The sequence below is a fragment of the Enoplosus armatus genome, chromosome 19, assembly GCF_043641665.1.
Source record: "Enoplosus armatus isolate fEnoArm2 chromosome 19, fEnoArm2.hap1, whole genome shotgun sequence".
NCBI lineage: Eukaryota > Metazoa > Chordata > Actinopteri > Centrarchiformes > Enoplosidae > Enoplosus > Enoplosus armatus.
The window spans coordinates 4,798,950-4,822,565 of record NC_092198.1 but is presented as its reverse complement, the minus strand read 5'-3'; the positions used below and the strand labels follow the sequence as shown (position 1 = coordinate 4,822,565).

The 23,616-nt window shown below is 41.0% G+C and overlaps 1 protein-coding gene across 1 annotated transcript in view; it reads right to left on the bottom strand.

Moving 5' to 3' along the window:
• Window positions 1-2,769: 2,769 nt before the first annotated feature.
• The window catches only part of tnfrsf21 (tumor necrosis factor receptor superfamily, member 21), a 37,467-nt gene continuing 16,620 nt past the window's right edge, over window positions 2,770-23,616 (bottom strand). The window contains exons 4-6 of the mRNA XM_070926078.1: window positions 14,696-14,961; window positions 5,260-5,524; window positions 2,770-2,999 (exon numbers count right to left, since the gene is read on the bottom strand). Coding sequence (XP_070782179.1) covers window positions 2,770-2,999; window positions 5,260-5,524; window positions 14,696-14,961 — 761 coding nt within the window. The remainder of the gene's footprint in view (window positions 3,000-5,259; window positions 5,525-14,695; window positions 14,962-23,616) is intronic.

The following is a 23,616-nucleotide window of genomic DNA, read 5'->3' as shown; positions in this document are numbered from 1 at the left end:
CACTAGGCATTAGCTATATAGAAAAGGCCAGAGTGCACATCCAGTATAAAAGCTGGATATTGAAAAAAACAGGAAATTATTGTTTGTCTGACATAAATGAATGTATTCTCCAGACGTTTCTCTGTGATTCACTCACATAGCTTTGACTGGTCCACTCCTCTCTTTATGTCTATTTTATGCCTAAAAAGGTGGATGGCAAGGTTCCAAAGTCAGACCCATCATGTCAGTGCTGACTCTCCAAACTCACATACTAAAAGACTTATCCTAACTATTTTCTGATCAGCACTGTGCCCCAAAGTTTGAACAGATACTGTAATCTCTTCTTAACTCTATTTTATCTGATTTATTTATTCTAGGACAATACAAACTAACTGGCCTAATTGTGACAGAAATGTGCCACTTTTAAACAAATGGCTAGTCTTCATTTACAGTCTGTGTGCAGATTGATGTTAATATCCAAACAAAGAATTTATTCAATCTGAATAAGTGACAACTACACACAAAGTTATGACAAATGTTTTGAGCTTTAATTGGTTGATTTTAAGAGGTTACATAGTAGTAAACATACTGGTTACACGCGTGAAATTTGATGAAATCATCCACTCAAGCCGCATGTGCGTTTCACTTCGCACCTTCCTTAGAAAATAAAAAGCACACAGCCTGCAGTTTGAGTCTCCACAGCAGCGTAGAGAGCAAGCTCACACATTCTCATCATCACCATCATCATCATCATTATCATTGTCAACATCCCACAGTCCACAGCAGCACAACCTACACTCTTCTTCACTCAGTCTGGAATATTTTAAAAAGTCATTAGTCCAGGGTTAAGACCCCCTGTGTCAGGCCAACTGGTGAGAGTTCACATCTAGCACCACAGGAGCTTTGATAGTACAGTAACTGGCTTGGTGAAAACAGAGTCCATCATTCGCTGCCCTCATGACGCCTGCAAAATCCTCTCCAAACGTTGATGAGTTTTTGGTGGTGCTTTTCAGTTATATTATTATTTTTAAGAACGTTGAACTTGGAAGGAACTGAAAGAGCACATTATTTCTTCCTCATTTAAATCAAGTAACACAAGTACTTCAAGTAGAGTATGGAGTATGCATATCTTACATCCCAGCCAGGTCATCTCGTCGCGCCAAGCAGGGGGAAATACATGTGAATGCCCATGAAATGACATGAGATACAAAAGAAGTCAAAATTCTAACAAAGAGATGCTACAATAACATAATAAATCAAAGTAAATGTAGAAAACATTACAAGAAAATCAAAATGTTAGTTAACGGCATTTTCAGAATAAAAGAAAGAGAAAATGATGGACACATAAAATACTTGTCTGCCTCTCCAATAGAAAATAGAATTAGTGCATCAGTATTACATTTTAATATCAACTACATCTGGCATGTAGCAACATACAACTGCATGAAAAAGAATCACTTGTATTCTGTTATTTTTACTATAGTAGTGAAACACCCACCACACCGACATGAAGCTCCAAGATGTATCAAGAACACTTGATCAACGCTACATTTGTTGAGGCGAACAGGGCTAGCTAGCAGAGATCTGAATGTGCGTACTAGTAGAAGTATTTATTAACAAATATACTGTCGATGAGTCCAACAGTGAGAGAGCTTCCAAAGCGACATATCTAAACCATTTTAGATATATGGCTTTGGTTCCGGAGAAGCAGGCAGGGGCGTTCAACACTGCGCCTGTCCTGTTCAGTTGTTGGTGCTGAAGCCTTTACTCAAAAGCAAACAGTTAAAAGCCATATATCGTAATATTAGATACGGTAAATATCCCTCCAGTATTGTAATATTGGATTATTTTGATGTGTAATCCAGTATTTCTCATTTATGGCTTTGGTTCCAGAGCAGCAGGTCCGCCCTCTAATCTAACACTGCCCCCTGCTGGTCTAGGTGCAACTGGAAGAAAAAAAAGGAGGCTCATCAGGCTGAGAAAAGGGACATATAACATGCTCAGGCACCTGACTTAAGGGTCACTTCTTACCTGGACAAAATATCTGCTAATGTGGTTTACAAGAACCTTAAAACCATAAGAATAATCAGTGTCATTTAGAGTTATAGCTTATTGACTATTATCTATGTGTAGCTTCCTTTCTTGCAATCATTTAACAATAACCACCATGTTAAATTTGATTTCTTTTAATAATGAAATCGTGTTGAAGGCAAGGGAAGCCTGGATGATTGACACAACTAACAAAACACCAGTATTATCCTTTAAAAGTGAAGGCATTGGCCAGTTAAGATAAAGCTGCTTTTTATGTTTTTCCATGTAGTCAGCCAAGTTTGGAGGCTCTTTAGCCTCGTTGTTAAGGTCACAATACTCGTGTAATACCATCTTAAACAAGGCTAAACATACTTACGAAAAGTGAAAAAAGTACTCCTCGTTGTGACACTCAGAATGCTGTAATTACAATGAGCGTTGACCCTGTATCATGATAGAGGATGGAGGTGTTTTGAAGGAGTAATAGTGTGTACACACAAGACAACAGAGGGAGATAGGAGGGTAAAGAGGTGTAAAGTACCAGTACAGATTTGAAAGTCATTGGAGGGAGTAGATAGCCACCATATCTACAACACCTGGCTCGAATCACAAAGCGACATGACGAGTCAGACTCTATCAGATCAAATATCAACCCAGGCTTAATCTGAACAATACCAGATCTTACTCATCCCTCCCATTGAGACATTCCTTTTTATCCCTGTGCCGATTCTCGTCCGTGTGGTCTCTTCCTCCTTCCTTCCACTATAACAGGTCAGGGAGGTGGCTGTAGACCGAGTCGAGCAGCGTCTGGCTGGCCTCCTGGCTCTTGACTCCCGCGATCTCAAACAGGCGGTCCAGCTTGTCCTCTGCAGCCGGGATCTCCTCGATGACGTGCAGCTCCTCTGGGTTCAGGATGTGCAGCATGTCGTCGAAGATGGGCTGCAGGTCACACGGGTCCAGGCGCACTTGCCGGAGCACAGTGTCTTTCTTTTCTGGAGGGGAAACAGTTATTGTGATTATCTTAAACCTACTCTAATATATTTACATTAACAATGGATCAAATGGCGGTTCGTTTGTGGTGACAAACCCATGTAGAAATATTATTATGTAGTTCATCTCAGCTCTATGGAGCGTTTTAGCAACTTTCGGCTCTTTGTTTTGGTTTTCTGGCCCGCCAGATATTTCCCTCAAGAGTTGTTGAAAACCAAAGCAGAGCTAAAAGGGTGAGTGAATATTTGACTTACATTCATCAAGTGGACAGAAACACAACTCAAAATGAATACCGATGGTGCTCTGTGTCTGCTGGATGTATAAATAAGCAATTGTTTACTGTTTACTATTGTCAGCTGAGATAATATGTTGTGTTTACATCTTGTTTCTGCTGCCGGCAAGTTGCCAGAAACAGTTGATGCAGGTTTAAGGACAATACAAAGTAATTGTATTTAACAACCATATTTGTTAACATGAACAGGCCAAACATACTAATCTCAGAAGGATATGAGAGGAATAAATGACAATAATAATAAATGATTCTGTAATTGTGCTCATTGTATTTCTATTTTTTAACTTGTTTTGAGTTTAATTTAATTGCACATGTAACTGCTTTCAATATTAGTCCGGTTTTATTGTTTGTAGAGTACAAACAGTTAAGAAATGTGTGCAAAGTTCATTATCATTGTTAGCAGCTTATGTAGAACAGACAATAATGAACAGCAATAGTATTAGTAAATCAATCAATCATCAGCCCCAATAAACCCCACTCAACCGTCACACAGGTAAAACAAATCTTCAAAGGAGTACATGTTAAAATTAAAATGTGTAGAAATGTTTCTAAATAACTGTCCTATGAATTGTGGCTGTGGATTAAAATATAGCATTATTGCTAATATGCTATTAGATGGAAGGAAATGCAGAAACACCCAGCAATACCCACACAGACCACATGGGGGCAGTCAGCATCCAAACATCCGTGTTTGAACTGAGTGCACTGTTGTCACATAATTTTCAATAAGTGCGAGACACATTAGAGAGTGTCTGAATCATTTGCTAGGGGTGTGAAGAATGTGAAACTGCTCTGAGAACAGCGACCTGTCTGGTTCCCACAAAATACCTTATCAGATAAAAATGTGGGACATGTGGGAGCGAGTCTAAGGATGCTTTTTTACTTTGGGGATTAGTTATTAAATGTGTCTCTTTTAACTTTGAAAAGCATTGAATGTCATAAGTACTGTGGTACTATGATGGAGTAGCATAAAATCCCTGTTCATATTATCCCTGTGTCACCTTTTCGGTTCCCTCAGGTATAAAAACACAGACTGGCCTGGTTGGTGAACATGGTCATACTGTGTGTAGTCTATTGATGCCATGTTATAAGATATATGGTTGTCTGTGTTAGTCAGATAGTTTCAGTCAGTTACCAGTTGGGGGCACCAACATACAAAAATTGCACATTTAATATTGACAACATGAAGCATACTATAGAGTAACAAATACAGGTGTTGCTTAAATGTTTTCTTAACTGTGGACTTAATTTTGAAAGCCTGCTTTACATAAATATACACTGATCTATAACTGAAAACTAATTATAATTTATATATTTTTAATCAGAGCTCCTGCCGTCAACTAGGAAAATGCTCCTGAACTCCAGGTGCCCTGACAGCCCCAAAACGTCCTGTAGGTCAGCTGTTTAGCGAATTTTACAGAAATTTTGTTTGGGAATCCATCACCACGGACATATCAAATGACATGAAGGTGGGTCCTTCTTTATTACCTGATCTTGAAGCGCTACCCTGAAAAAGGGCCCTGTGTCACAATCTTGTTTTAAGACTTTCACTATTTTAGTTTTTTCAGCATATTCATAAATTAAGGCATTTTGCCACACAGCAAATCTGGGGCCAGGTAGTATTCTATCATAATAAAACTTTCATAAAGAGCAGGGAGTCGCCAAACGCCTGCCGCTCAGATATGTAGAGGTAAAACATGCTCCATTCCTCCTCACTGATTTTGATGTATGATGGAGGATTCTCTATGGATGTTATGATCTCGGTTATAATTGTAGTTATGGTTGCCTTGGCTCATGTTTATTAACACTAATAAAGGTCTACTTTTTAAACTGCTAACAGTACAATAATACCAAATACTCAGTCTATCATGACAGAGAATGGAGTCATTTTAACAGAACATCTTTGGTGGCACACTGTCGTTTCTGGGTACTGATACCGATACGCTAAGTTTTGCGGCTAACTCGATCACCTTTGGTAATGAAGGAGCCGTTCCTGCTGAGGGCGGAGTCTTTGCTGGAGGTGGAGTCACAGCGAAGCAGGGGCTCCGATTCGTCGGGGAAGAAGCCTTTGGTACGGTCCACAGGCGACTGCTCCACGCCCACGCCGCCGGCCCCGCCAACGTTACCGCCACTGTTGCTGCCGCTGCCGACGCTGCTGGGGGACTCCAGCGGCTTGTGGATGGGACTGAGGCTTTGGCTTACATTCACTGAGGTCATCAGCTGGTTGATGTCGAACTGTACATAGAAGCAGAGAGACAAAATAGAGGAAGAAGATGAGGAAGGGGAGCAAGAAGAGGAGGAAAACAAACCAATACAAACCAATGTGACAAACCAATACTCACACACAGGCTGATATTTCCACATGTACTCCTGTCCCCCATCTAGGACTGAACACTGAATTCAACATCATCATCATCAACTTATATCTCCATCTCTCTCATTCTCTCCACTCTGTCCACCTCATTCTTTCTCGCCATCCTTTTTTTTTTCTTCCTCTCCTGATTGTATCAGATTTCTCTTTCAGTCAGGACTCTCATTATACAGAGAACTATATACAAATACGCACGATTCAGAGGAGCTGCCAGTCCGAGCCTTTTTGTGTTTTTTCTGCTATTAAATACCTGTATTTGTGCACATATTGTACATATTAGATTCTGTCACTTTTTTTGCATTTAACAGCTCCCATCCTTTCTTCTTTATGTCATTTTCTTCTTTCTTTCATCTTTGTTTCTTTCTGTATGTTGTCATCTGTTTAGCTCCACGTCCTTTCATATTTGTCTCCTCATCCGTTGTTCACTGTGCTTCCATTTTACTCTTTGTCCTCTCTCTTTACCCCTTCAACCCTATCGGTTTCAGTCCTTCTCTGACATCTTTGTCTCCTCAATCCCCAATCCTTGCTTTTTTTCGCCATCTCCGTCTTCACCTTTTTATTCTTTCTCCCTCATCTTTTCATCCTCTCTTGTTCCCTCTTTAAAGATTCATCTCTTTTCATTTCATTTCAGTGTCTCTCCCTATCGCTTCATCTGCCTCTTCTTTCTCTTTCTCCGTCCTCGATCGTTTCAACCCCCCCCCCTCCTCTCACCCCCTCTCTCTCTTTGGTGTGGTAATGAACCTGTGGTTGGAACCAGTAGTGACTGGTTTGAGGATGAGATCATGAGAGTACGTCTTGTTTTTCACAGCCGGGCCTAAAGGTCGCAGCAGCAGAGAGGTCATTTCATTCACCACACACACTGGAAATGGAAAATGGAGCTGGGGGAGAACTGGACAGAACAGCAAACACATAAACGAAAAAAAGTAAATTCAACTGGGCTAAAAACATTTCTTTTGATGAAAATCTATTTTCATGCAGTGGAGGATTCAATCTGTTTCAGTTCACTATCAGGCGTGATGAATGAGCTCCAACAGGACGTGGCACAGAAACACCAGCGCTGTTCTCTTGTGATTTCTTTCTCTATTCCATAATGTCTGGGTCACTGGGCTGCAGCGTGACACAACTTACGTGATTCTGACTGAACAAACACGCTCTGTCTCTCCCACAATGGCGTGAATACATACATGCACAGAAGCACACAGACACGTTTACACAACGTGACAACGGCACACTGACTTTCACACAGCAGCAGATGTAACTGGAACAAATATTCTTTAAGAGCAGATGCGTTTAACAAACAACACAGAGACCCACGAGGGATGACAAATTTAGCGGCCTCAGGGGACAAAAAGTCATTTTGGCTCAAAAAGAACTTTCAATTCAATTCTTTTTTTTTCAAATTTACCTCTTTGGTTACCTTATGTGTTCAGTGGATTGTCCAAATTAGCCTGAACGTTGTTTCTTGTAAAGACAAGTTGTTGTTTTTTGTCACTTTTCAGTGTTGACACCTTCACTGTCTTAGGGTGGGGGTAGAAACCTCAAAGACAGATATCTGTACTACTAGAGTTTTTGTCTTTTTTTGACCTACCTGAACCTTTAACATCATGTTTTTGACATGGCTGTGATTACACTGACACTGTAATCATTACCATACAGTAGATTACACTGTCAGTGACAAAAGCTCTGTCCCTTCTGCCCAGCCAGGTAGAGCTCTTTGCTCCTCAAGCCACATGGAGTCTGATTTCCTTATGCTGGCAGCCTTGAACAGCTCCGGGCTCAGGGGTCATTGTGAGAAAGAACAGCACTGCTGTTCCAGAAATGTGTGTGTGAGTGTGTGTGTGAGAGGGAGAGAGAAAAGGATCAGGCTGAGTTGCTGACTACTCCTGTCAGCATAGCACAAGGCCCTGCTAGGGACAGCGACTTAGACACACACACACACACACACATTGGGCACACAGTCCAACACTCATATGTGCACACACATAGAGACTGAGCTAGCATGCATTACTGGCAGAGTTGGCAGATTGCTGCAGTGTGAAGGGCACAGGGGACACACACACACTGGGGATATTTTGATTAATTACATCAAAAATGTCACAGCAAAGAGTTTCACCGAGCTGTAATTACTCCCGAAACAGATGAGCTATTAACTAAGATGCCTCTAAGACAGGAACTCGTCCGCCCAGCTTCAATCCCACTGTTAGAAACCCTATGATGTCATGGTAAGTTCAATGGCTAAGCCTGCTCCCAGACATACTTAATGTCAAATACACTCAAACATATGCAGGCAATCTCTTTCAATTACTTTTAAAAGAATCAATGCCGTTTCTGGGAATTTTTTGTCCTTTTCCCCCTTAAAGTAATGGATGTGGTTTCATTTTATCATCTTAAGGGGCTCGTTTGTGGAAGGGACTGAAAGGCGTCTAATGGGACCTGAGTCATTAACACCCAATTAGGGAAGAAATTGCGCTTGATTGTGCATCATTGTGGCAGGAAGGGAAGAAGACTATGTTGCAGTTTTTTTGTGCATTCAGAAAGTCAAGAAGAGGAAGAAGAGGGAAGAGGACAAACAAAGAGAGAAGATGAAAGATTATGTCTGTCTGTATGTATCTGTCTCTTGCCTTGTGTGCCTCCATTGAATAATCTAATCACTGAAAAACCAGACTCTTCTTAAAAATACTGTGTAATGCACACAACAAAAAGTTGATTCTTGGGCTGCTCACATGGTAGACTACATTGAATCTCAATGCAAGGTGTCCTTAAAAGCACTACTCAGATATGTGATTTGCCTTTTTTGCTAACCTACCTGTTTTTCAAAATGGAACCCATTAAGAATCATCTCAGTCAGACAGTAACCTTCAAATCTCATGGAGGAAATACACTGAGTGAATTTGTGTTTAATATAATAACATATGTATTGGTACAGTGTATTTCTCCAAACAAATCATCTACATTCACCTATGTCTTCCTGACTCATCTGGCCTTTTTCCTGTTTTTAGCCATGCTACCAGCGTGGCTGGGGGTCTGTCGGTCCACCACTTTGGTCTAGACTGAACTATCTCCACAAATAGCTATTAGATGGATTGCCATGACATTTGGTAAAAACGTTCATGGTCCCCAGAGGATGAATTCTACTGATATGGGATATCCTCTGACTTTTATTCTAGCACCACCAGAAGGACAATGTTTTCATGTACTCAGTGAAATATCTCAACATCAACTAAATGGATTGGCCCAAAATTTGGTACAGACATTCACAGTCCCCTCAGGATGAACTGTAATAACTTTGGCAATCCCTTAAATTTTCACCCAGCGCCATCATCTGGTCAAAGTTTCAATTTGTCCAATACTTTGGTTTATGACCAAATACCTGCAAAACTATTGACATTCCCATCAGCTTCAGCTGTACTTTGTATTAAGTGCTAATTAGCTAATGTTGGCATGCTAACATTCTAAACTAATATGGTGAACATGACAACATTATACCTGCTAAACATCATCAATCAAATGTCAGAACGTCAGATGAGCAGCTGTTGTAAACAAGCCTGCCGTTAAGACATTATCTTTTATCTTTTTAGTTGGATGTACAACTGAAAGTGAGCACATCCGAAATGTTGGTAATGATGTGGCACTACACAGCAAAACTGTGTGCATAACTACTGTTCATATTTGCTGCTTGACTTCTTTTTTGCCATGTTGCTACTTTACCTTCTTAAAAATCAACTTGGTGGATAGAAATGATCAACAAAACTACAAAACCAAGTAGTAAGAAATGATTCTTTAATCTGTCACAGCAGGAAAAGCACATCAACACAGGCTTCCATACAATTAATAGTGTTTCTATCTATTGTATTTCAACTGCAAAGATTGGGCATGCCTCTTCAGTGTTTCCCCTCACACTGCAACATAGACACATAACTCAGGAGCAGACAGCTGTTGGTCATGGGCCATCTTCAAATTCCAATTAGCCGGGCACATCTTGTTTCAAAACAGAGTGAAATTACATTGTTAGAGCCAGAATTCTCAGCACTTGGCCAAGTAATCGTTGAGTCATTGGTATTGATCAACAATCCCATCAACAGACTGCAGCAGTGTTTTTTGTTTCTTTGTGCTTTAGACCCGTAAGAGTATTAGGCCACTTTAAAATACAAAGGACACTGAACAGTTTCAACCCATGTTTGACCGCAATTATCCCACAAAGGGAAATACTTGGTCAACACAAGTCAAGAGGCCTTTCTCAATACAGAGTACACCAAGTTTGAACTTGCATTTTGGCAGTTTGAAGTTGAACTTGGGTGTCCAAACCTGCCAGAACTCCCAAATCCACTCAGGTCAGCTCCCAAAGCATCCTGGATGCAATTGGTGGAACAAGAACACTTCTAGGGGACCCTTCTAAGTAAACCATACTTGGCTCAATGTAGACTTTGAATTGGAGCAGTACTGGGGCCATGACTAATGTCCACAAGAACACAAGTACAGACAAGAATGCATACTTGAGAAAGCCCTAACGTCAGCTACTGCAGAGCCTATATCCAGGACAGATATCATTGTACAGTCAGTGCTGGCTGCAGTGTCAGAATCCCAACATGGCCGACAGCAGGAGCAATCATGTGTATCTTTATATGACTTATTATTTGGTCACCTTTTATAAAGTTAAGGCAGCAACTTCCTATTTACATATGCAAGTATTTGTTCAAGGCAGAGAGCTTAGAAGGCTTAGAGTACATTCACTTTATACTAATGGTTTACATTGGTAATTACATTTTAGCACTATAGTTACGATAGTAACCCATGTTCCCTCCTTTTATACCAAAGTCCAACACAAACATATGAACAAAGCCTACAAGCCAGTTCAGGAAGTCACCACAAACCCGCAAAAGCCCCACCTCCCAGCATCCACCTGTAGAGTCTATATTCTAGGGAAAAGGTATTATCGTCACCCTGCTGAGCTGAGCTTGGCGCTTCCTTTGGAGTCGAGACGCCAAAAATCAACACTGTACATTTTCTACATTCACATAATACTTAATTCCACATGAGGTATGGAGAAGAATCATGATTGACCCATTCTCACCAACAGCAAATATGATTTTTCCTAGAGCTGCTCTTGTGGTGGTTTATTATTTATTTTATTATACTTGACTCTGCTTTGTGTTGATAAACAGAAAAGACAGAACAGCAAAAAAATCTGTTCTGTTTTCACTCCCTCCCCGAGGACAGCAGCTCCGTCTGCTGCAGTCTCTGACATGATGCATTCATTAGCCACACACAGGAGACTTATCGAAATGAAACAGCATGGCTGCTCTTTAATCACTTAGTTGTATGTACAGACGTCCGGGCCAGAAAAGCAAGCAGGCACAGCGGTATCTCTATTAACATTCATTCAATGCATGAATAAAACATGTATGTTTTGACTTTACTGAAGTTGACTATAATCTCAGGAGTTAAGTTCACTTGCTGTCTAAGTGCAAAATAAGACACTTCTTGTCACAGACACTACATATGTTAGCAATTGTTTTTGTACTGAGTAAATATTTTGCACTGTGGCGATTACACCTATTCAAGGTCATATTTTTGCGCTTTGCAAATTCACTTCCTCGTAGTTCACAGTGAGGAGGAACAGAAATGAGAGTAAAGAGAAAAGGAACCATTTCCGTCACTCTTCTGTCTGGTTTCAACTCTCATGCAGCAGCAGAGATAAAAATAGAAACATCCATCAGACATCTGACACTCAGTTGTTCTGATGGGAATACCATTGACACAGTGAATGTTTTTGTTCGACTGAGTCTTCACACATCAATGTCATACAATGCTGTTATGTCATCATGTATAATTCCCCCCGGGGATCAATAAAGTATTTCTGATTCTGATTCTGATGTAACAGATGCATTGACATTCTTCCCAGAAGTGAGTTGCATTGATCTGGTGTGAAAACACACAGTACATCGACTGAACCTGACCTTTTTAAAGTTTTATACTCTGTATGTCTTGCACACAACTTTCTTTTTCTGTTTTTCACGCTCTCCTTTTGTTTCTCTCCGTTTGTCTCCCGTCTTGCCTCGAGCTATAGCCTTGGTCAGCTTTCGCCATTCTGCCTGTACTGAAGCTTCCCTCCACAGTGAGGGAACTTATGAAACTTCTTCATGTTGTCCAGGTACTGGTAGATCTGAATTAGGCACGTTTTCCGAGATGTGATTTGGATCTACAAATAAGGATGGGTATTGAGGTCTACTCTTAGATTGGTACTGGCTCCTGATTGGTCAGAACCGCAATACTGATAACCTCCTACAGTCAGTACTGCTGTCAGTACCTGAACACCATTCGTCAGGCATTTTCAGTTTGCCTACTGTTAAATCAACTTTTCCCCTATGTGGAGGTGTTTGTTAATAATGACGTATGTGTTCAGTGCCATTACATGACTACATCGTGGTTATGTTTATATTCTGTGGACTGTAGTTATAGTGGACAGGTTGAAATGCTCTGAAAGGTGAGCAAACTGTAGCAAAGCCAAAAAAAAACCCAAGTAATTCGATCAATCCAGTAAGACCGACATAAAACTATTGCCGGAGATGATCTGCTCGTTATTAAGCTGTTATGAAAGGCCAAATTACAAAAGACAACTAAAGAGCCGAGACACTGAGCTCAGACGACTTTAAACCAGAACAAGGCTGCAACTGTGCAGCGCTGACCTTGGAGAATGCAGTCAAGGGCACTAACTTGATACGAATCTCTCGAAAGTTAAAAGAGAGTAAGACGGAAGAAAGTAAATGGTGATGAAGGATTCTGTGTGTCCCCTGTGTCCCGTGTTTTTATGGCTTTCGGTTTGTGTGTGTGTGTGTGTGTGTGTGTGTGTGTGTGTGTGTGTGTGCTCCAAGGAGATTACAGCATGAGGCTGCTCACGAGGGGTCCATGAGTTAGGTTGGACATGTGAGTTGTTTACTGAATAACAATCATCCTGCTGCATGCATGCATCATGCTGCATCATGTCAATATATGTGTGCAGGTTTGAGAGGAAGAAAAGAGACGAAGTATCTCATCTGTGTTTGTGAAACTGCACTGTGCAATAAAAATAGCTTGGTCCCTGTACGGGCCATTTATAGAAGCACAGAGACTAGACTGCTTTTAGAGAACATGCAGTACTGCACATAAATAAAGGTTAGTGGCTTGTGGTCAACCACTATTGCTGATCAACCAAAGTCATCATACATGTCAAGGAGACGCAACATTATTTTAATTTCATTCTACCTCCTGTATCTCTTTCCTTCAAAGATGCAAAATGTAAAATGTTACTTTTCACCTTTTATCAAAGGAGACAACAAATCAAGTCAAATATCAAGCCATGCATTCAAAGGGAAACAAAATGTTTACATGTGGAAAACATGCTATTAACTGTTTGGCTATTTGTAGTAAAAATAGTCACATTATGTCAGAATATAACATGTTACAAAATTGAATAAGGTGGTCTCTGCCTTACGAATTCGAACTCTTAATGGGACGCAAACTGTATCATGTATCAGTAAGATCACATGTACAACAAAATATCTGGCAAATATCAGTGCTGCTATCTTATGAGCAAATATTCTTGATAACCGCAACGCCCCATGAAGCTGATTTGGGATACTGAATATTTATTAAAAATTAATTACAATCTAGATTGTGAATTCAAGCTAACATGTAACAAGTAACATGTAATGAGGTTGGATTTCTTCCATATGAGGCATTTTGCAGGACCACTAACAGCTACCATTTTAAAGGTGTGAAGCGAATGTTGTCATTGTTTTCGGCCTGGTTCCAGAGCACTGAATCGCCACCCACATCACAGATTTGTTCCGTGATTCAAAAAAAGTTGGGTGTCGTGCTTAATGATGGATGTGTCCGCTGGTTAGAAAATGACCAATCAGAGTTTAGAAGGTGGGATTAAGAACGGGGATGGTCATCTTCCTATAGCTAGCTACCTAACTACATCCATGAAAAAGAGCAACAGAAAGCTGTACAGACAAGTTGACACACAGAAATAACAACTCGTACATTGACGTATTTCTTTAATCAATGTGAGAACTGTTAACTCTTAGCAACAGCTACCACAGCTTCCATGTCGACTGAAAATGGCGATGGCTGGACAGATTCATCACTCGCTACTGGTTAGGACAAAACCAAACCAAACAAAATACCCCTCCCTCCCAACAAGAAATTCTAAAAAGAAATACTAATTCAGTATGAAAATGGCTATTCAGTATGATTATCAGGCTAGTTCTGTGGTAGCATTGGATTTTTACATTTTTGCATCAATGTGATGAAGTACCTTGACTTGTCAGATTTAATTCACTGGATTTTCCAAAACAAACATTCCTGTCTGTGTTTTTATCCATAAGCAGTGACTCAAATGATTTTCCAGAAAATGTTCTACACCATGATATATGTCTAAAAAAATGTCCCACTAATACTTCAATATATCAAAATATTAGTTCAATTTTAATATATCCCAATCGACAGAATAAACAGGTAAAATAGCCTCACTATGCTGCCATCTAGGGTTTGAAGTTTGCCTTCTGCTGCCCACTTTGTCCCCGCCTCGGTGATGTCGTAGTACCTCTTTGGAGATTCACTCTGGCCTCAAACAGACAAACATCTGGTATCAAAGTAACACCACTTCCTCCCTCACTAACTCACTCATCCCAACAAGCACTTCCCAAACCTCTGTAGTATGCAGACAGAGGCTGCAACAGAGTAATTACTGTTTAAACAGCAAATCATTCTCCCAAAGTGAACTGTCGCTTCAATGTGAGGAATGCAGCTAAACCACAGGGACTGGCTCCAGAGGAACGCAGCAGACAGTTTTCCTCACAGATTAGATTTCAGTGGGAGAGAGATGCGAAGAACAGTGTGTACTACAGCTTGTGCCAATGATGTTGACAGAGCTGACGATGGAAAAGATGTGAAGAAAGGAAAGGTCAGAGATATTTCCATCGATATGCACTGATTCAAAACAAGGCAAAGCGGCAGTTGAATGCCTCGTTCCACCGGTCCATCCAGCCTACCTGTGGGTTGTCCTCCATGACACAGCGGATCTTCTCCACCACGTCAATGCGGCGCTGCCTGTGCAGGGCGTTGATCAGCTTGGCCAGGTTGGCGTCGCTGTCCCGGATGGTCCAGTGCTGCAGCGCTGCATACGCTCGCTCGTGATCTGACGAGTAGCCATTGGAGAAGGCGGCCACCTCCCTCTCCGTAGCGTTGGCCAGCGACTGATAAATGTCTATCCACTGGGTGCCCACATGGGCGGCCACCAGCTTCAGGATATCCACCCCTGAGCAGAGAGAGAGTGAAAGACAAGTTAGAGACCCCAAGCTTAAAGGTGAAAGAAAAGGGCTTGTGATCATGTGTTTAACCAGCCATTCAACACAAAAAGGGACAGAAAATGAGACTGAGATGATTGCTGGACTTCCTCTAAATTGAAGAATGTAGGCCAGTAGCTGTAAGCTGTGCTAACTAACCGAATGCAGCAGCAAACAATTGCCTTATTTCTACCTGATGAAGCCACCATGCTTTGCTCCACACAATACACCATTGTTCTCTTTCTGTCAGTTACACTGAACATCTGCAGTCTATGGTGTGTGTTTGAGAGTGTGTCTGGAATAATATTATTTCAGCTTGCGTATCTAGTAACTGTGTAAGTTAAGTCTGTTTAGAACACAGTTGTGACCTCCATCTCAAAATTCGTCGGGCCTCTTAACTATGTTATTAGAAGTTGTTATGAAGAACATTCATAGTCCTGAAGTCTGTAGGCTTTCTTTTAAATGTGTGATTTTGACCAAGACCCTTGGAAAGTAATATGTCCTGGAAGATTTGGTCATGCCCCCCCGCAGGGTGAGAATAACTTTGGGGATCTTTTTTATCGACAGCCATAATGAGGTTATGATAAACTTTGGTTTGTGACCAAATACCTGCAAAAATATTGACATTCCCATCAGCCCCGGCTGTACTTTGTGTTTAGTGCTAATTAGCAAATGTTAGCATGCTAACACACTGAACTACTACTTTTCAAACTGTAATGTGAATTATTTGGATGATTGAAATCACAAGACTCTTTCAGACATAAAGCTCTGCTGCACCACGACATAAGTCATGAGGTCAGTGGCACTCGAGGAGCTCAAAGAATCCACACAGTGCAACAGATCCACCTCTTAGCCAACACCTCAACTTTCCACACACATGCCAAGGATTGCGTACACACACACATACAAACTCACAGAGTGATGCAAGAGGTGGCATGTCATGCCATTAGTCTTGGATCTCCCTGGATCAGTTGGAGTAATCTCTTATTTTAGTATGCAGACACACCTGCTGTGAATACACAGAGTCATGTATCTTGAAGACAGACAGCTGTTGAGCCAGTGCTGCCGTGGTAACAGAAGTATCAGATTCTTAAAAGCTTTTGTGATTAATACCTTTTTTGTGACATTTTGTTCCTACCGCTGTCCTTCAGAGAAAACCAGGGTCAGGTGGACTCACCAAGTGTTTTGTTGTCTAACCAGTACAGGAGGTCAAAGATTGTATGGGGAGTGGTCAAAAAAATTCTTTACCAGTCCCTGCTAAGCATGATGGACTGGTGGACCTGTCTACACTTGTTACTTATCTGGTGCTCATACCGGGTTACCAGTATAACTTAAGAAATACCAGAACATGAAAATCAGGGAAGACATTGAGTCATTTTGCTGTGATAGTCTCTCTATGAAGATGATACATATATATCTAGTTATGCTGATAAATCGACAGCAGTCAAAACTACACATTTCTGTTATGGGTCACATTTCCTTTGAAAGAGCAAGGCAACTATTTATAGGGGTTTCATACTCCATGTACAAGCCATCCACAGTAAAAAAAAAAAAAAAAAGCTATGTGTAAACATGACCAAGACCCATTAGAAACGGATTAAGATCTGACAACAAGTTTATTCCTAAAGTTGCGTAAACTCAAAAAGACTTTGCAGCTGGTTGACTTATTTCTTTCACAACATCTACGCTTTTACAGCCTAATCCTGACCCTGATTTGCATGTAAGCCGGGAAAACAAAGATGGATTGCAATCACATTTGCGATCTAGCTAATAGAGACAGATATATGTTGTTAAGTGTAAATGAGAGTCATAAGTAAATTTCATCAGGATTTTATTTGCATTTGAAACACTTGAGTGTAAACGGGGCCAAAATGCAAGTGTCTGTTATGGATGCATATTTCTTCTGACCTGCAGACATTAACTGCTGACTACTGTAACTTGTTAGCGTACGTTGACTGTGTTCTGCGTGTTTTGTTAAATGCCAGCACTTTTATAACAAAGTGGACAGAAAGTGGCCTTTGAGGGACGGCACCTTTCTAAAGTTAGGAACAGCTGTGGTTTATAGAAGACGCACACGTGACCTGGATTGGTTTTGTTTAGTCAACTAGTCACAGTTGTGCCGTCAGCTGTCAGGGTTGTATCTGATTACTGGAGCCAGTTGCCATGGAAAGCTAAGATGCCTTTTCAAGTTATCGGTACAGAATGGCTTTAAGAAATTACTCGTCTATGCTTTTAACTGTGAGTGTGTCACAGTAAGAGCATGCATCTCAAATAGCCTCACACTTCACAATCTCTCTCATGAAACACACAATCACCACTTGGCGTTTCTCTTCTGCCATGAATACTGATTTTTCCCGAGCAGCTCTTCCCCTCAGACGTTCTGCTGCCTGTTCACACACTCTGTGCTCCACTTCCTCACTGACTGTTATGTGACTTGACAGTGACTTGGCTGGAAATATCAGTGCTGACTCATCAGTCTGGTAAGCAAAACTAAAGTATCTGAGTTGGTTTGCGTGGCACAGGAAAGGCGAGGCTGACGTGTGTGTGTGTGTGTGTGTGTGTGTGTGTGTATGCATTATCAATGCTTTTATCATACAAATGCTTGATGTCACATCGTCCACTGAGCCACACACGAAACAGAAACCTGACAACAATTAGTGACTGATACGCACGTCAGCATGAAATGAGTACATGTCAACAGAAGGTTTGGCATGACAGGAAATGGTGCTTATGGTTCTGGAGGATTTAGGAAGTAGGATGGTGGTGTTGTATATGAACAATTAGGTCAAGAGGCATCTCTTAACCTAATTACCTGAATGAGTTTTTGTTTTAGCATCCTGTTATAGCTTTCTCTTCAATAACTCTTTTTCTTTGAAAGAAATGGCATGCAATGGTGAACAAAATACTGGTAAACAGAACAATAGAGAGGAAATAGAGAGAAGCTTCAGGAGCTTTTGTGACTGACTAGTGCTAGCCCGGCCGAGCCGACTAGCAATTTAAGGGTTAGCTTGCCAGCTAGAGCAGTTCACCAAATAGCCCTGTGAGTAGTCACTATGTCACCAAGTTTCTAGTCACCAGTATGATGGCTTAGTTGAAATCTTTAAACAAATCTTCCATCAAATTTGAATAAAAATGGTGAAATTGATCTTCACCAAACCCTGTTTTACCCACTGAAGCTTCCTGTACTACATGGCCGTTACACTTCCAGAACATCAACACAGAATTTATTCTAGCACTTTTGATCAGCATCAGGTTGATCCCTGATTAATGTTTAGTGTAGCAAACATGCTAAGTGCATAAATCCGGATTATTCAGAGAGCTTGGACCAGACAGATAAAATGGATGTAAGCCAGTGGTAGTAATTCATGACTCGACACACACATATACACACTCACGTGTACATGAATTCAACACACAGAGAAATGCAAGCACACATAAGCCGAGAGGGTATGTATAAATAGACATATGAAGCATGCACACAGGCTTTTGCAGACACCCTGACATGCCACATACACTTCGTGCATGCAACAGCACCCTCCCCTCCTCCTCTTCCGAACCCTTACATGAACCCTAACCACTACATGGTTAACCTTAACCTTTACTTAAACCTAAACCTAATTCTTATTCTAACCCTCAGCCCAAGTCCTAAATCTAAACTAACCTTACCATTGACTCTTACCCTAAAACTAAACTAAATGACCCAAAACCAGAGACCTAATCCTAAACTGACCATTTCCACTGTAGAAGTGAAAACCAGCTTCATTTGACCTCATTTCGCAAAGTGTTCTCACTCAAAATGGCTTAAAAACTCAAAGGACAAGACAAACACAAACACACACACACACACACACAATCCTCCTGCTCAAGATTAATAAACTTGCGAATCCTGGAGGGATCCAGGGGACCTCGCGTGCTGGCCTTCTGGACTGAGAGCCTGTCGACTCTCATCCACTCTGCTCCCCATAACACACAACGACAGAAGAGAAATCCCCCTCCTCTGCATGCCTCACTGCTACTGCTAGCTGACCACGTTTAAATGACCTATATAAGTCTCGTGATGATTCAGTATGTCAGCCTGCAGATGAGTTTGCATGGGGAAGTAGTAGGATGGAGTGTGTTTATTTGTGTGTACTTGCCCCTGCATTATATGTGGACTTGTAAGCTCTCCACACTATAAATAACTGAAATGTCAAACAGCAGCTACTTGCTGTTAGTTGCTTGTATTAATCCAAACTGACGTGTTTTGTCAGACTGTCCCCCCGAGGTAGCTGTATCGTGCTTTATATGACAAACAGTTTTTGCCTGTATTACAGCACATAATGAGACACTGTTTTTGTTAACATTTGTTGTGTTGGAAAGTAGCACAAAAGTGCCATGTCCTATCCTAGACTCATTACGTGTTGGAAACTGACTCATCCTATTTGGCAGTGCAGGTGATAATGGCTTCTGTTGTGACGCTAATTGCTTTGTATTTTCCTTCAACCGTGAAAAACTTAAGAGCTATGACTCTTTTTAGTTTACTGCACCAAACAGAGGCAGGCAATTGTCTTGGCCACTTTTGTTGCAAAGTAACTATCGAAAGTTTCTGGTGCTCTGAATTCAGGGTGCTAAACATTGTAATCAGGAAATTTCTTCCTATTAAAGAAAGGGAAGCCAGTACTCAAAAGACAGGTTACTGAATACTGTATATCTTTGTAGATAAGTGGCACAGGTCAAGACTAGACAACATCTACAACCACACTAGCAGCTCCGTTAAGCTAACACATAGCAGGTCATGTTTGCTATAGTTGCCATCTTAGTTTTACCAGTACTACAAATGTCTGTACACACTTTCATGGCAATCCATTCAATAGCTATTTGTCGAGATACTTCAGTCTGGATCAACCAGCATTGCCATCCCTCGTGCCATGCAAACATTTGCCCAGCTTCTCAAATGTGAGGATTTGCTGCGTTTCTTATCTCATGTCTTATATCATAGTGAATATTTTTGGGTTTTAGAACCTGTGATGGGCATTTTCTTTTCGTTTGACAGTTGTCAAGTGTGATGAGAATTAAGCTGGTTATAGTTTCAGTATAGAGCAACAGTGAGCCACCAAACCAGCCGAACAGGTGCCACTTGATTAAGATCCTCTAAACTCTCCTACTCCCTCCTCATAATTACCAATAGTTAACTGGAGTCCACAACATCAGAGCAAAGCTGAATAAGATATCGCAGGTCAGTGTGGATCTCACATGCTACAAGGAAAAATGCTCCTTTCTTTAATGTGATTTGTCTGCAACAGAAATTACACTAATAACACTAATTACTGACCACAGTCGGACCCTTTTGTATTGCTACATTATCTGAGACACAATGAAGTTGTGTTAAAATTAAACACCCAAATTAGAAATTTTAAAGTGAGGGAAAAAACATGGATCCAACAAGTGGTCTCAACTCAGCACCCTGTTATTGTGTGCAACATGATGTGAAGCAGGGTGCTGTGTGCGTCAGCATCTTTAAAAATACCATAAAAAATACCATTCTGTTAATCACAATTTGGGAACACAAATTGGTGAAATGTGTGTGTGTGGATTTGTGGGAGCACAACAAGCACTATATACCTCCAACCAGGCAACAACCCCCCAAAACTCTGCTCTTCACAATCAAACCCAGGCTGAACTGAGAGCAGGCTACCTCGGCCCACCCTGGTACTGCACAGCGCAGTATATTCTAACACGTGGCTCCCCGCTGGGCTTAGATGTGGAACTTGGCATTATTAACGGTGTGGATGTTTAACGAGGGAGGATGGTGGGCAGGTGGAATGTTGTTTTCCTTCATGTTTTCCTCTACAATCTGCATCTTACTTTGGAAATATATGTTGTAAATAATATGGCTGGTGACCACACCAAGCGCCTCTATCTGATGTTCTCTTAAAGGACCATTATGGTGTTTTTCCATGTTTATAACCATTAACTACAAACTGCATACACTCTACATAACTGCTGAACATTTCCCAAGTATGCCATAAGGTTTTGGATTGATTTGCTTCCTTCAAGGCTGCCAGTCTTTTTATTAATTTCACTGAGGAGTGAAAGTCAACTTAGTGACATTTTAAAACTTAGATAAGATTTCATTTCATTTCATTTCAAAGGTAATCCTTAGTTTGTTTTCTATGTTTTATATTGATTTTATGTCTTTAACTACAGATTTCTACTGCTCATTGTCATAAGTGTGTTGATAAGTAATTTGGTGTAAAAGACAACACACGGTCGCATCACTTGACATGTCACAGTCCGGCCACACGATACACAATGAAGAAGAAGTCAAGGTATGTTAACTCTGAAGTGCTGATCCGGGAGAGTGAATGAGACAAAACTGCTGCTTTACTGGAGCGTCAACATGTATGGATGCTGGGAAATAGGACGGTAGCGCATCAGCAATGAGGGTGCACAGTGCGCCATCCCTGTGTGTTTACCTTGTGTTAATGAGACAGCTGAAGGATGATCCGAAATCTGAGATTTTAGTGAGCTGCCAATAAGCTTCCTTTTGAAAACCAAATAGAACCAAATTCCCATTATGTCCACCTTTGCTTACTGTTTACTTTCCAGGTTTTATTTTTGGATGGCATGGCTCCTAAATGCAATGCTTTTTGGCAGCCCATTCCCAATTGTCTGATTTCCCAGTGTCTCTGAACACCCCATCAACAAGGGCTATGAAAACAGTATTACCAAGCCACAAAAAGTGACTTTGACAAAAAATGTAGCCAATAAAATGCTCACTCTGATGGATTCTGATCTCAACCAAGTTTCAAGTCTCTGCAAGTTGATTTTCATACCATGGTGAAAGATGCATGAAAAGACCAGTCTGTTGACGCAGCGGGGTGCCAATGCAGGGGGCCCCCGGCAGAAATCTTGAATTTTTGCTGTAACGCAACATCATTCGGCGACGAAAGATAAAATACCTGCTGCCATGATGATTTTACAGAGTTATAAAACCTCTCTGTGAGTATTACAAACCACTGTGCAGTGTTGTGGCACCTGATAAGCATTTAAGACTCATGGATCTGGACTTCCTGGATTATATTTCATGTCTCACCGGTACATTAAACAATACGCCCCCACCAACTCAGCTCTCTGTGCTGTTTTAATACAGAACTTAGTCATGTTTATGCAGTATAGGCTGAGATATATAAAACCACCAGCATGGTCCATTAAGGCTTCAGTATGCTTCAGGCAACTCTGTTTATATTTGTTCCGAATGGTTACAGGCTGTGCAAAAAGCTCGTAGTCATAGCCTCCTCTTGGCTGCATCTTATTGCCTTTTTGATCTCTCTCCAACAATTCTCTGTTTTTTGCTTTGTGGTGGATTTGTCTTTGTATCTTGACACGATGAATAAATGGGGATAAGGAAGCACGCTCTGGGACAGTCTCTCCCTGGAGGTATCATACCTGGTCGAACTAAATATAAACAAAAAGAAACGGAAGTAGATGTGTTGAAAACAAAACCAGAGAGAGAGCTTGAGAGAGACGTTCAAACCCCGCCTGCTTTTTCACCCTGCACACCTGTCTGTTTGGTAAAGTTACCAAACTTGAACTTCGGCCCACCCCCAATTTCAACATCTGAAAGGTCATTTCAAACACTGAAAGCATTGAATCTAGAGCAAAGTTATAAAATAAATATTACATGACAGAACCCGTGTACCACTAAACAGCTAGCTACATAACAAACACTGTAAACGACACAGTTGTTTGTGCTGAGGTCAAAAATTTAGAGCAAAGGTGGGTATAACAGCAATGCCTGTTATAGACTGCAGCCTCAAGCTAACCTTTTTATGACATTTTTGTGATTCTCTTTTATTTAATTTGACTGCTGCACCCTTGTTTCAGATAAACAAATAAGTTGTTCAGATCCTGCGCAATAACAATCTGGCCGGTGGCCCTGGAAAGCTCCATTCAGCCCTGCTGTGGAGGAGTAGCAGTTTTCACTACTTCCTGACCGGCTCTGAGCAAATGCCAAGTACTGTATGTGTGTGATCTGTGCTTTGACGTTTCCCTTCTCTTGTTTCCATTATTGCCCGAGTGTTTTAACTGCTCTAGTAAAGGAGCATTACAACCTTCAAGGGGAGCCAGCCACGCACCTTGGAAGGATTAAGAAGCTGTTTTGTTTTATGTTCCAGAGTAAATAGCAGTGTAAAATGGCTATTTGGGTTGCATGTGCATACATACATCTTCACGTAAATACATACACATGGGCGCAGGATTACTCATCCAACTGGGAGAACACACGTGCACCCTATACACACACACACACACTCAAATATAAAAAGGTCAGTTTAAAAATCAGTCTTTAAATGCCTTAAAGTCTTAGAACACTGATCATCATATAGGGTTTCATCTAGGCATGTTTCCACAATGATTTACCCAGCCTTTCCCAGGAAATATCCTCTGCCACATAAAAAACTGAGTGTTAGTCTTTCTATATTTCTGGAAATGGCAACAGTACTAAGCATAGGTGATCAGCCCGAGCATCATAATCTTTATCTGTGTGTTTGAGCTAATCAATAATGCTAATGCTTTAAAGGTTCTTTCAGCAGATCATACGATGCACAGCTGTAGTTGTCAGGGGTATCGTTGCATGTTCAAATTTC